General features: G+C 36.5%; 3 protein-coding genes across 3 annotated transcripts in view; all 3 read left to right on the forward strand.

The window, feature by feature from the left end:
• Nucleotides 1–13,600, forward strand: part of depdc7a (DEP domain containing 7, paralog a) — a 152,357-nt gene that overhangs the window by 91,783 nt on the left and 46,974 nt on the right. The gene's annotated exons all lie outside the window — the stretch shown is intronic.
• LOC141378675 (uncharacterized) lies at nt 273–5,162 on the forward strand. The gene is made up of 4 exons (XM_087293574.1): nt 273–544; nt 965–1,001; nt 2,515–3,789; nt 4,914–5,162. The coding sequence occupies exons 1-4, from the start codon at nt 405–407 to the stop codon at nt 5,055–5,057; spliced, it is 1,596 nt and encodes a 531-aa protein (XP_087149700.1). The 5' UTR covers nt 273–404; the 3' UTR covers nt 5,058–5,162.
• si:dkey-34o23.3 lies at nt 8,020–12,934 on the forward strand. The gene is made up of 4 exons (XM_087293575.1): nt 8,020–8,291; nt 8,721–8,757; nt 10,294–11,568; nt 12,685–12,934. Exons 1-4 carry the CDS (start codon nt 8,152–8,154, stop codon nt 12,826–12,828), a joined length of 1,596 nt encoding a protein of 531 aa, XP_087149701.1. The 5' UTR covers nt 8,020–8,151; the 3' UTR covers nt 12,829–12,934.

The following is a 13,600-nucleotide window of genomic DNA, read 5'->3' on the forward strand; positions in this document are numbered from 1 at the left end:
TAAATGACAAATGTCATCAAACTCATTTTTACAAAAGGTGCAAATATTAGCAACATCACAGTACTTGGACAAGAGTGTTTTGATAACAGGGGTAAATATTGTGCAAAATTTTAAAGTGCACCTTTTTATTTTATTAGAAATATCAAATGTATATGGTAATAACCATGTTTTCCTCCACTGAATGAACTCCAGAAAAACATTCCTCTAGCAGTAGTTGAGTTTTGTGACGACACTAACATTCTATTAAAACTCATTACGTGTGCATGACGTGTGGCCATTTAGAACGCTGTAGAACTCGCGAATTTAGACAGACTTCTGAACATTGCAGTGAAAATCACATTACGATCATTACTCTAACGTTTTTTACTGTATCGTTACATCTGGAGTTTGATAACAAACCTACAATGGCTTGCGCTCAATCCCAACAACAAAGAGAACTGGCATTTGCAGCCCAGTTAGCTGCGAAACTTGCAGTACCACACCTGGAGGAGGACGACGGTCTTCAATCAGTCGTCGCCAACTTCATGTGGAATCTGACAGAGCAGTATGTCTATCACTTTTTTACTTTTATTACACGATAATGTACTGTTATAATAACTAGAAACCGGTCAACCGGATCCTGCATAGTTATGAAGTAAATTGAGCTAGTTTCATTTAAGAAAATTAATAGCTAACCGTGCGTTAACCTTAGCTAGTTTAGCTTGAAGTAAAAGCTATTATGGATTTGGCCATAGTCAATAGGCTGATGTTATATAAATTAAGGAATTTGTATGATTAAATTAAATATTACAGTTTTAAATTAATCAAGATATTAAATAAATACATATTGTTTCTTATACTGGCATTTTTTTGTGCAGTGGTTGATATGCTGATTGTTATAAATGTATAAAATACCCATATATATTAGCTTATATAAAGTAATAACTTGATTACACCTGTAATACTAACAATTGTTTGTTCTTAGGAATCTGGAGGTGGTACAGGCGTCGTTGAGCTACCCGGTAAGTCTACCTTTCCATATTATTAATTAATACATGAGTTATGTCTCTTAGATTTTGGGGATGTTCTTTGAGTTTCTGTTACTTCTTATAAGCTAGTAAGTCCAGCATGATCTGGTTAAAGACAGTTTTTTATTAAGCACAACACAGATGAAGTGGTCAACGTGTAAACAAATGGCTTGCTAAATATTATGCAGGATTCATGAATGAGGTATGAAGACAAATATTGGTCAAATATGTATTAAACAGTGTTTAAAAATAATATATAATAAGAAAACATTCAGCTTAAAAACTCAAGATCAACTTAAAAACTCAAGATGATTGAAATCCAGAAATAACTAAAAGTGCAACATTAGTAGCAGGCTATTAATTCTACCACCATATTGATAAAGTTATTGTTAAAAATGATAAGGGCAAATATATATATATAATTTATATGCCTGTCAGCATCATGCAAGTATTTGTGGCATAACATCCCAAGTGAAAAATTACTATAGTAAAGTATAGTAAATACTATAGTGTTGTTAAACCATACCATAGTAAAAGTGTATTATCATTATTAAACAGGTAAGTGATATTCTAAGTCAGTCTCTCTCTTTTGTATATTGCAGTGCTGTATTTATACCATAGTAATTGTAGTGTATTGAGTGTGAGATGGGACTCACATATCAGGAATGTATGGATTTTGTGTTGCCCACTCTTTGGATAACCTTGAGTTGTTTGGTTGGCCATCTGTTTGTTTCTAATAAGTCTCCTGTTTTCCTTACTGCAGACTAGTTCAGTAAACAGAAAGAAAGTTGTAGAAAACTACATTATTGCATAATTTGTTTATATTATTATAATTGCTGTGTTTCTATAGCAACTACAAAATGACCACAGATTAATTAAAGTACTATTTTCTATAAAATGCTATAGAATTTTAGGGATTACATTTGAATTAATTGTAAAATAAAAGTAAATAAAAAGTAGAACTGTATATTAAATTTGATTCGATATGTGCTTAGATATGATTCCAGTGTTTATGTTTTATGTCATTAAAGGTCCTATGAAATTGTTAGTATCAGTATTGTTCGATTTTAAGATATCTATTAGCTAATGTGCTCCAAAGCTGTGACAAAATCTGTGTGTAGAAGATATAAAACAGATATAAACATGTAAGTTTGTCACTTCCACCCTAAATGGATCAACGGTTTTATTCAAGTCAATTACTTCAGTTTTTCGTCAAATCTTAACCAATCAAATGCTGTCTAGTATCTGGCATGCCCCGCCTCCTTCAAGACATTCGCTTTTCATTTGATGCGCTTGTTCTCAACCACTCTCACTGGGAGAGGGGTGATAAAACAAAAAGCTATTGGCTGTTTTTTTTAAAGGGGAGGAGCTACACTATGTCCCACCCTCTTATTGTGTTTCGTTTGAGATTACATCAAACATAGAATAACAATGCGTATTTCATAGGACCTATCAATCTACGATAGACCTAAAAACATCTCACTGCATTGTTTTTATGTTTCCACAGTTCTACAGACACCAAATCGATCAAATGCTGACGTCTATTGTGAAGTCAGCCACCACCACCGTATCTGATTTACTGCCCAAACTGTCAGAGATAACAGGTGTGAGTCCGTCAGCAGTGGTGAACCCGACATCCTCATCCAGTGAAGACCTTTATCAGGACACATTGAGCATACCAGAGATCCTGAAGGTGGAAAAACTGCCCTTCATGCATCCCCTTGAAAGCTTTTACGGGATCACAGTGGAAAGTCTCATGGCAGACTGCAGCTTCCTGGACTCTTTAGGAGAAGTCAGTTTGCAGTCGTCTGAGCTCCCTGGAATTGTTGTGGAACATGTTCTCCATCGGGTCAACATGGTGATGCATAACAATGTCCTGAAGGTCAACTTGGCATCATTGTCATCGTCATTCCTTTATTTCAGCCCTGATGAGTCCTGCAGTGCTATTGGAGAGTTGTTGATCAATGGAGTCATCCAAAAGCTCCGTTATTTACATCACTGCATCACTCCAGCAGCGGCCGCAACAGCAATCGGCACCGTTCTCGCTTCAATTCAGGGCCAACTTCCAACTGCCCATAGACAGAGTCTATCGGTGGAGGTCACAAGCAATGTGATCGAATACATAACAGAGGATGTCATTCGCTATTGGTTAAATGATCCCATTGAGGGGTCCAAAATTTGGAAAAGTGAAGACGTCCCTGTTCTGAGGCCAACATTTCAATCCACTGATTGTGGATTGTTGTTCCTGCTGACGTCAGATCAACTGTCATGCAGGCCTAAAACAGAAGCAACCACTTTATTTGACTCCCTGATGACCAATCGTTGCAAGTTGCAGTGTAGCAATCACTTCACTGGCAACAGTAACGATTCCGCAGTTTCAGATCGTCTGCATCAGGGACTTGCAGATTTAATGAACTGCCTCATCAGGCGCGAGACGCTCCTTCAAGTCAGACTGACCACGAAAGAGTTTCTTCGATATTTCGTGGAGGAGCTTGTGCACAGGCTTTTTGTGTCCTCTACCTTTCCGTGTCCTTCAAATCTGCCTGAAAATACAACACCGATGTCCTTCATCATCAAAGAAGCAGACTCCGGTCTGACGGTGGTGGATCATATGACAGCGCTGGTGGTCAGTCAAGTATTTGAGCTGCTGGCAAAGAAATATCCAGTGAGCGAATCTGACGAATCTGAACCGAAAACCAAAGAGGTCTCAGTTCAGGCGGAACCACCGAAACTGACCTTCAAGGAGAAGTTGAGGAACATGAAGGAGAGAATCCTTAAAAAGGTAAGCTTAAAGGGGAGTTATTATGGGTAAATCACTCTTATAAGGGGTTTAAACACAGCTGTGTGGCAACGCACGTCATGACTTTGTCAAGTTCGATGCGATCCTGGATTAACATGTTGATTCTGAAACATAATTTTTGTTGGAAAATGTAATCCATATCTATTCCCTACTCCTAAACCCAACTATAACTGTAAATTATTCCCAAAATCAGAAGGGAATAATAGCTGGATAACAATCATGTAGAAGTGCATAAACCTGAACAGTAAACATATCCCTTAATTCTGATTGGCTGATTGGAATGTTCTTCAAGATCGATGTTAATCCAGGAACATATCCTACTTGCTCTGTTAAAATAGTTGGGTTAAAATACCCCAACATATAACCCAACAATAGATAATTAAAGCACCTTAACAACTATGGGATATTTTATTCCAATGCATTGGGTTATTTTGATTAAATGTTATTTTTTCCATTCTGGTATTACTATCGAAGTACTACTATTATTTTCGAATTATGGCTCTGTGAATTATTGAATGTTTCTGCTGGGTCCTAAAGGCGAGAATGACAGCCGAATATCCCAAATATGTGTATCATTTTCTTGACAAAAAAACTGTAGAGATGAACACGGTAGAGAAGTGTGCGTTTGTATTATCAATAATTAAGAGTGCTGGTGAAACTAATTGAAAAGACACGACACGGATAGGTAATTTGATAATAAAAATAAAAATAATATTATTACGTTAGAGCTTAAATAAACTTTACAACGGAAAAACAACATTAGGCACGCATATTAATACAGCTGTTCTGTGTCAGTTAAACCAGTTGACTGTTGAAATTCAAAATTTTAACCAAACTGGGTGAGTTATTAAATACATAACCTAATAAAGGTTAAAAATAACCCAACAAAGCATCAAATATTTAACTCAACTGGTTGAGATATTATTAAATAACCTTCTAAAGGTGTAAAATAACCCAATAAAGCACCAAATATGTTTAATGAAACCATTGGGTTAAATAAATAACTCAGTGTTTTTTAGTGTGAGGTATGAGTTATACAAATTATTTGTGTTTTTTTTTACTTATTATTATTACGCTTGAATTAATTGAGTGTTATTTCTTTGCAGCTTAACAAGCCCTTCACATCCAAAAAGGGCAGCAAGAAGAAGAAGAAGGACAAGGCTGAAGCAAAGGCAGAGTCACAAAAACCCAAAAAGAAGAAGTCACTTTTTGGGATGACACTTTTCTTCTCTGTGAAAGTGAAGAGTTAATGATTTCACTCCTGCTGTGCATGAAACTGTAAATATCATTTTGATGTGTTTATTGTCATATTTGTGTGACATCCTAATAAAAAAATGTTCAAATAAATAAAAAGACTCCCTCTATGAGTTTTGTATTTACTATATGGATATTCAGCCATTTGAGGTTGCTCTGAGGTAAAACAACAACAGAACAGGCAGCTTAGGGGACACCAAAACATTTTTACTACAAAAATACTCCCTTAGTAATGACCAAACCAACTTGAACATTAGATTTAGTGTCCTCCCTAATCAGATTCCCTGCTTCAAATCATTTGAATATAATGCACACACCGGCCACTTTATTAGGTACACCTTACTAGTTCCGGGTTGGACCTTCAGAGCTGCCTCAATCCTGTGTGGTATAGATTCAACAAGTTACTGGAAATATTCGTCAGAGATTTTGCTCCATATTGACAAAATATTATCACGCAGTTGCTGCAGATTTGTCGGCTGCACATCCATGATGCGAATCTCCCGTTTCATCATCCAAAGGTGCTCTATTGGATTGAGTTCTGGTGACTGTGGAGGTCATTTGAGGACAGTGAACTCATTGTCACTACCCTATTCACCTGTACCACATGTCTTTGGGACTGTGGGGGAAACCGGAGCACCCTAAATGAACCGCCAACTTATCCATCATATGTTTTACACAGTGGGTGCCCTTCCAACTGCAACTCAGTACTGGAAAACACCCATACACACTCATTCACACTCATACACTACGGCCAATTTAGTTTATTCAATTCACCCATAGCGCATGTCTTTAGATTGTAGGGGAAACGGGAGCACCCAGAGGAAACTCAAGACAACACAAGGAGAACATGCAAACTCCGCACAGAAATGCAAACTGATCCAACAGAGACGAATCAGCAACTTTCTTGCTATGAGGCAACAGTGCTAACAAATGGGCCACTGCGCCATCCTGGATGCATTCATGATAGAAAAAACTCATACACCTCTAGGTTGCCTTTTGAGGTTGATTAAATCTGAATTGAAGTGAATTTCGAGGACTTCCTATGAGGTCAAAATTGTTCAGAAAGCATTATCATTTTAAGGGGGAGAAAATTCAATTCATCTTTATTTCAATAGCACTTTTGCAATGTAGATTGTGTCAACGCAGGTTAACATAGACGATCATAGTAAATTGAAACTGTCAGTCCAGTTTTCAGAGTTTAAGTTCAGTTCAGTGTGGTTTAATTTTCACTGCTGAAAGTCAAAACATTGAAGAGCACATCCATCGATGCGCAGCTCTAGGGTCCCGAACCATGCAAGCCAGTGGCGAGGAACAAACTTCACCAATTTGTGAGAGTGAGGAAAAAAAAAACAAGAGGGAAACCTGGCTCAGGTGGGCACGACCATTTCTTCTATTACCAACGTCTTGTGCAGAGCTGCAGTCTAGGCAACGCAGGCTGGAGAGCGCTGGATGTCCATCGTGGAGAAGCTGCAGATGGGAGAGGTCACCGGCTGGTGTACAGGCTGGGCCACAGGATCAATGCGGAGACTCGTCTGTCTGTCACTGCGGTCTTACAGGAATCAGTCTCATGCTCTTCACTCCTCCAAGATCATCACAGCAGCTGCTCAGGACACGGCCTGGTCCAGGATTATGGAAACCTTGAGAATGATTAAAAAAGACTAACCAAAATAGAAAATGGTTCATGATTAATCAAATGTGGCAACAGACAGTTAACATTAGCAGTTAAAGTTAGAAAACATCTTAAATCCTTCAAAATATATCAGTACAATGAAAAGCTGGATATAATTAGTGAGTATAAACAACTCCAGTGAAATACCAAACTAGCCTAAACAAAGAAAAAAATGTAAATATGCAACTACAACTAAAATATATAATAGATGTGCAAACATCTATTTGTAAAAGCTCTTGTACAAACTCTGTTTGTAAAAGAACAAATTTTCAGCAAGTATAAGACAGTTCACAGTGGCTTCTAACGACTTTTTTTGGTTTTCAAAATAACAAAAAACATCCTTAAGGTGCAAATTACCACTCATATTAACCTTGGAAAACTAATATAAAATCATTCCAAAACGATGATAATGGAGGATGAAACCTGCAAAACAATATATAAATAAATAAATACGCAAATAATAAATTAATGAATTAATCCACAAATTCCAGCATAAATAAATATATAAATAGTGTGGGCATATTAAAAATTTAATAAATTACACGCATGTTGGGGGAATAAGAAAATGCTAAACTGATACACCGCACTATTGAATTATTTATATATTTATTTATGCAGGAATTTGAATGAATGAATGTATACATAAATCTAATTCCTGCATAAATAAATATATAAATAATTTAATAGTGCGGTGTATCAGTTTAGCATTTTCTTATTCCCCCAACATGCGTGTAATTTATTAAATTTTTAATAAATTCATTCATTCATTCATTCATTTGCTTGTCGGGTTAGTGCCTTTATTAATCTGTACCTGTACCATATTTATTTCTATATTTGCTTATTTTTTATTGTTTTATTTATGCAGGGATTTGAGAATTTATTGTCTGATTTATTTCTATATTTGCATTTTTATTTATTTATTATTTTATTTATGCAGGGATTTGTGGATTTATTTACTCATTTATTCATTTATTTATTTGTGTATTTTTTGTTTGTTTTTGCAGGTTTCGTCCTCCATAAATGACAAATGTCATCAAACTCATTTTTACAAAAGGTGCAAATATTAGCAACATCACAGTACTTGGACAAGAGTGCTTTGATTACAGGGGTAAATATTGTGCAAAATTTTAAAGTGCACCTTTTTATTTTATTAGAAATATCAAATGTATATGGTAATAACCATGTTTTCCTCCACTGAATGAACCCCAGAAAAACTTTCCTCTAGCAGTAGTTGAGTTTTGTGACGACACTAACATTCTATTAAAACTCATTACGTGTGCATGACGTGTGGCCATTTAGAACGCTGTAGAACTCGCGAATTTAGACAGACTTCTGAACATTGCAGTGAAAATCACATTACGATCATTACTCTAACGTTTTTTACTGTATCGTTACATCTGGAGTTTGATAACAAACCTACAATGGCTTGCGCTCAATCCCAACAACAAAGAGAACTGGCATTTGCAGCCCAGTTAGCTGCGAAACTTGCAGTACCACACCTGGAGGAGGACGACGGTCTTCAATCAGTCGTCGCCAACTTCATGTGGAATCTGACAGAGCAGTATGTCTATCACTTTTTTACTCTTATTACACGATAATGTATTGTTATAATAACTAGAAACCGGTCAACCGGATCCTGCATAGTTATATAGTATATGAAGTAAATTGAGCTAGTTTCATTTAAGAAAATGAATAGCTAACCGTGCGTTAACCTGAGCTAGTTTAGCTTGAAGTAAAAGCTATTATGGATTTGGCAATTGTCAGTAGGTTGATGTTATGTAAATTAAGGAATTTGTATGATTCAGTTAAATATTACAGTTTTAAATTCATCAAGATATTGAATAAATACATATTGTTTCTTATACTGGCATTTTTTGTGCAGTGGTTGATAAGCTGATTGTTATTAATGTATAAAAATACCCATATATATTAGCTTATATACAGTAATAACTTGATTACACCTGTTATACTAACAATTGTTTGTTTTTAGGAATCTGGAGGTGGTACAGGCGTCGTTGAGCTACCCGGTAAGTCTACCTTTCCATATTATTAATTAATACATGAGTTATGTCTCTTAGATTTTGGGGATGTTCTTTGAGTTTCTGTTACTTCTTATAAGCTAGTAAGTCCAGCATGATCTGGTTAAAGACAGTTTTTTATTAAGCACAACACAGATGAAGTGGTCAACGTGTAAACAAATGGCTTGCTAAATATTATGCAGGATTCATGAATGAGGTATGAAGACAAATATTGGTCAAATATGTATTAAACAGTGTTTAAAAATAATATATAATAAGAAAACATTCAGCTTAAAAACTCAAGATCAACTTAAAAACTCAAGATGATTGAAATCCAGAAATAACTAAAAGTGCAACATTAGTAGCAGGCTATTAATTCTACCACCATATTGATAAAGTTATTGTTAAAAATGATAAAGAGCAAAATATATATATAATTTATATGCCCGTCAGCATCATGCAAGTATTTGTGGCATAACATCCCAAGTGAAAAATTACTATAGTAAAGTATAGTAAATACTATAGTGTTGTTGAACCATACCATGGTAAATGTGTATTATCATTATTAAACAGGTAAGTGATATTCTAAGTCAGTCTCTCTCTTTTGTATGTTACAGTGCTGTATTTACACCATAGTAATTGTAGTGTATTGAGTGTGAGATGGGACTCACATATCAGGAATGTATGGATTTTGTGTTGCTCACTCTTTGGAGAACCTTGAGTTGTTTGGTTGGCCATCTGTTTGTTTCTAATAAGTCTCCTGTTTTCCTTACTGCAGACTAGTTCAGTAAACAGAAAGAAAGTTGTAGAAAACTACATTATTGCATAATTTGTTTATATTATTATAATTGCTGTGTTACCATAGCAACTACAAAATGACCACAGATTAATTTAAGTACTTGACTATAGTATGGTTCAAAAACACTACTATTTTCTATAAAATGCTATAGAATTTTAGGGATTACATTTGAATTAATTGTAAAATAAAAGTAAATAAAAAGTAGAACTGTATATTAAATTTGATTCGATATGTGCTTAGATATGATTCCAGTGTTTATGTTTTATGTCATTAAAGGTCCTATGAAATTGTTAGTATCAGTATTGTTCGATTTTAAGATATCTATTAGCTAATGTGCTCCAAAGCTGTGACAAAATCTGTGTGTAGAAGATATAAAACAGATATAAACATGTAAGTTTGTCACTTCCACCCTAAATGGATCAACGGTTTTATTCAAGTCATTTACTTCAGTTTCTCGTCAAATCTTAACCAATCAAATGCTGTCTAGTATCTGGCATGCCCCGCCTCCTTCAAGACATTCGCTTTTCATTTGATGCTCTCAACCACTCTCACTGGGAGAGGGTTGATAAAACAAAAAGCTATTGGCTGTTTTTTTTTAAAGGGGAGGAGCTACACTATGCCCCACGCTATTATTGTAGTCGTTTGAGGTTACATCAAACATAGAATAACAATGCGTATTTCATAGGACCTATCAATCTACGATAGACCTAAAAACATCTCACTGCATTGTTTTTATGTTTCCACAGTTCTCCAGACACCAAATCGATCAAATGCTGACGTCTATTGTAAAGTCAGCCACCACCACCGTATCTGATTTACTGCCCAAACTGTCAGAGATAACAGGTGTGAGTCCGTCAGCAGTGGTGAACCCGACATCCTCATCCACTGAAGACCTTTATCAGGACACATTGAGCATACCAGATATCCTGAAGGTGGAAAAACTGCCCTTCATGCATCCCCTTGAAAGCTTTTACGGGATCACAGTGGAAAGTCTCATGGCAGACTGCAGCTTCCTGGACTCTTTAGGAGAAGTCAGTTTGCAGTCGTCTGAGCTCCCTGGAATTGTTGTGGAGCATGTTCTCCATCGGGTCAACATAGTGATGCATAACAATGTCCTGAAGGTCAACTTGGCATCATTGTCATCGTCATTCCTTTATTTCAGCCCTGATGAGTCCTGCAGTGCTATTGGAGAGTTGTTGATCAATGGAGTCATCCAAAAGCTCCGTTATTTACATCACTGCATCACTCCAGCAGCGGCCGCAACAGCAATCGGCACCGTTCTCGCTTCAATTCAGGGCCAACTTCCAACTGCCCATAGACAGAGTCTATCGGTGGAGGTCACAAGCAATGTGATCGAATACATAACAGAGGATGTCATTCGCTATTGGTTAAATGATCCCATTGAGGGGTCCAAAATTTGGAAAAGTGAAGACGTCCCTGTTCTGAGGCCAACATTTCAATCCACTGATTGTGGATTGTTGTTCCTGCTGACGTCAGATCAACTGTCATGCAGGCCTAAAACAAAAGCAACCACTTTATTTGACTCCCTGATGACCAATCGTTGCAAGTTGCAGTGTAGCAATCACTTCACTGGCAACAGTAACGATTCCGCAGTTTCAGATCGTCTGCATCAGGGACTTGCAGATTTAATGAACTGCCTCATCAGGCGCGAGACGCTCCTTCAAGTCAGACTGACCACGAAAGAGTTTCTTCGATATTTCGTGGAGGAGCTTGTGCACAGGCTGTTTGTGTCCTCTACCTTTCCGTGTCCTTCAAATCTGCCTGAAAATACAACACTGATGTCCTTCATCATCAAAGAAGCAGACTCCGGTCTGACGGTGGTGGATCATATGACAGCGCTGGTGGTCAGTCAAGTATTTGAGCTGCTGGCAAAGAAATATCCAGTGAGCGAATCTGACGAATCTGAACCGAAAACCAAAGAGGTCTCAGTTCAGGCGGAACCACCGAAACTGACCTTCAAGGAGAAGTTGAGGAACATGAAGGAGAGAATCCTTAAAAAGGTAAGCTTAAAGGGGAGTTATTATGGGTAAATCACTCTTATAAGGGGTTTAAACACAGCTGTGTGGCAACGCACGTCATGACTTTGCCAAGTTCGATGCGATCCTGGATTAACATGTCGATTCTGAAACATAATTTTTGTTGGAAAATGTAATCCATATCTATTCCCTACTCCTAAACCCAACTATAACTGTAAATTATTCCCAAAATCAGAAGGGAATAATAGCTGGATAACAATCATGTAGAAGTGCAGAAACCTTAACAGTAAACATATCCCTTACTTCTGATTGGCTGATTGGAATGTTCTTCAAGATCGATGTTAATCCAGGAACATATCCTACTTGCTCTGTTAAAATAGTTGGGTTAAAATACCCCAACATATAACCCAACAATAGATAATTATAGCACCTTAACAACTATGGGATATTTTATTCCAATGCATTGGGTTATTTTGATTAAATGTTATTTTTTCCATTCTGGTATTACTATCGAAGTACTACTATTATTTTCGAATTATGGCTCTGTGAATTATTGAATGTTTCTGCTGGGTCCTAAAGGCGAGAATGACAGCCGAATATCCCAAATATGTGTATCATTTTCTCCCCCCAAAAAACTGTTGAGATGAACACGGTAGAGAAGTGTCCGTTTGTATTATCAGTAATTAAGAGTGCTGGTGAAACGAATATAAAAAACACGACACGGAGAGCTCATTTGATAAAACAAAAACTATATTATTGCGCTAGAGCAAACTTTTAAACTGCAAAAACAAATTACGTACGCATATAACTCCAGCTGTTGTGTGTCAGTTAAACCAGTTGACTGTTGAAATTCTAAATTTTAACTCAACTGGTTGAGTTATAATATAAATAACCAAATAAAGGTTATAAATAACCCAACAAAGCACCAAATATTTAACCCAACTGATTGAGTTATTAATAAATAACCTAGTAAAGGTTGAAAATAACTCATCAAAGCACTAAATATGTTAAACTCAACCCTTGGGTTAAATAAATAACTCAGTGTTTTTTAGTGTGAGGTATGAGTTATACAAACTATTTGTGTTTTTTTTTTACTTATTATTATTACGCTTGAATTAATTGAGTGTTATTTCTTTGCAGCTTAACAAGCCCTTCACATCCAAAAAGGGCAGCAAGAAGAAGAAGAAGGACAAGGCTGAAGCAAAGGCAGAGTCACAAAAACCCAAAAAGAAGAAGTCACTTTTTGGGATGACACTTTTCTTCTCTGTGAAAGTGAAGAGTTAATGATTTCACTCCTGCTGTGCATGAAACTGTAAATATGATTTTGATGTGTTTTATTGTCATATTTGTGTGACATCCTAATAAAAAAATGTTCAAATAAATAAAAAGACTCCCTCTATGAGTTTTGTATTTACTATATGGATATTCAGCCATTTGAGGTTGCTCTGAGGTAAAACAACAGCAGGACAGGCAGCTTAGGGGACACCAAAAACATTTTTACTACAAAAATACTCCCTTAGTAATGACCAAACCAACTTGAACATTAGATTTAGTGTCCTCCCTAATCAGATTCCCTGCTTCAAATCATTTGAATATAATGCACATACCGGCCACTTTATTAGGTACACCTTACTAGTTCCAGTTTGGACCTTCAGAGCTGCCTTAATTCTTTGTGGTATAGATTCAACAAGGTACTGGAAATATTCCTCAGAGATTTTGCTCCATATTGACAAAATATTATCACACAGTTGCTGCAGATTTGTCGGCTGCACATCCATGATGCGAATCTCCCGTTCCAGCATACAAAGGTGCTCTATTGGATTGAGTGTTGATTGTGTGTGTGAGGATTGGTGTGTGTTGCCTGTTTGTTGATTTATTAATGGTAATATACTAAATCAATATTCAATGAGATTAATAAACAGTTATTTCCAGATGTGACGTGACGTGTTCAATCATTCATTTTCTTTTTGGCTTAGTCCCTTTATTAATCTGGGGTCACCACAGTGGAATGAACCGCCAAATTATCCAGCACATGTTTTACGCAGCGGATGCCCTT

This window comes from Danio rerio, chromosome 18 (assembly GCF_052040795.2).
Source record: "Danio rerio strain M-AB ecotype USA chromosome 18, GRCz13ab, whole genome shotgun sequence".
Classification (NCBI taxonomy): Eukaryota; Metazoa; Chordata; class Actinopteri; order Cypriniformes; family Danionidae; genus Danio; species Danio rerio.

What these genes read in the sequence shown, in the direction of transcription:
- LOC141378675 (XM_087293574.1), top strand. Translation starts at nt 405, where the DNA reads ATGGCTTGCGCTCAATCCCAACAACAAAGAGAACTGGCATTTGCAGCC. An exon ending in ATGTGGAATCTGACAGAGCA is followed by an intron (nt 545 to 964) that starts GTATGTCTATCA and finishes GTTTGTTCTTAG; the next exon opens with GAATCTGGAGGTGGTACAGG. An exon ending in AGGAGAGAATCCTTAAAAAG is followed by an intron (nt 3,790 to 4,913) that starts GTAAGCTTAAAG and finishes ATTTCTTTGCAG; the next exon opens with CTTAACAAGCCCTTCACATC.
- si:dkey-34o23.3 (XM_087293575.1), top strand. Translation starts at nt 8,152, where the DNA reads ATGGCTTGCGCTCAATCCCAACAACAAAGAGAACTGGCATTTGCAGCC. An exon ending in ATGTGGAATCTGACAGAGCA is followed by an intron (nt 8,292 to 8,720) that starts GTATGTCTATCA and finishes GTTTGTTTTTAG; the next exon opens with GAATCTGGAGGTGGTACAGG. An exon ending in AGGAGAGAATCCTTAAAAAG is followed by an intron (nt 11,569 to 12,684) that starts GTAAGCTTAAAG and finishes ATTTCTTTGCAG; the next exon opens with CTTAACAAGCCCTTCACATC.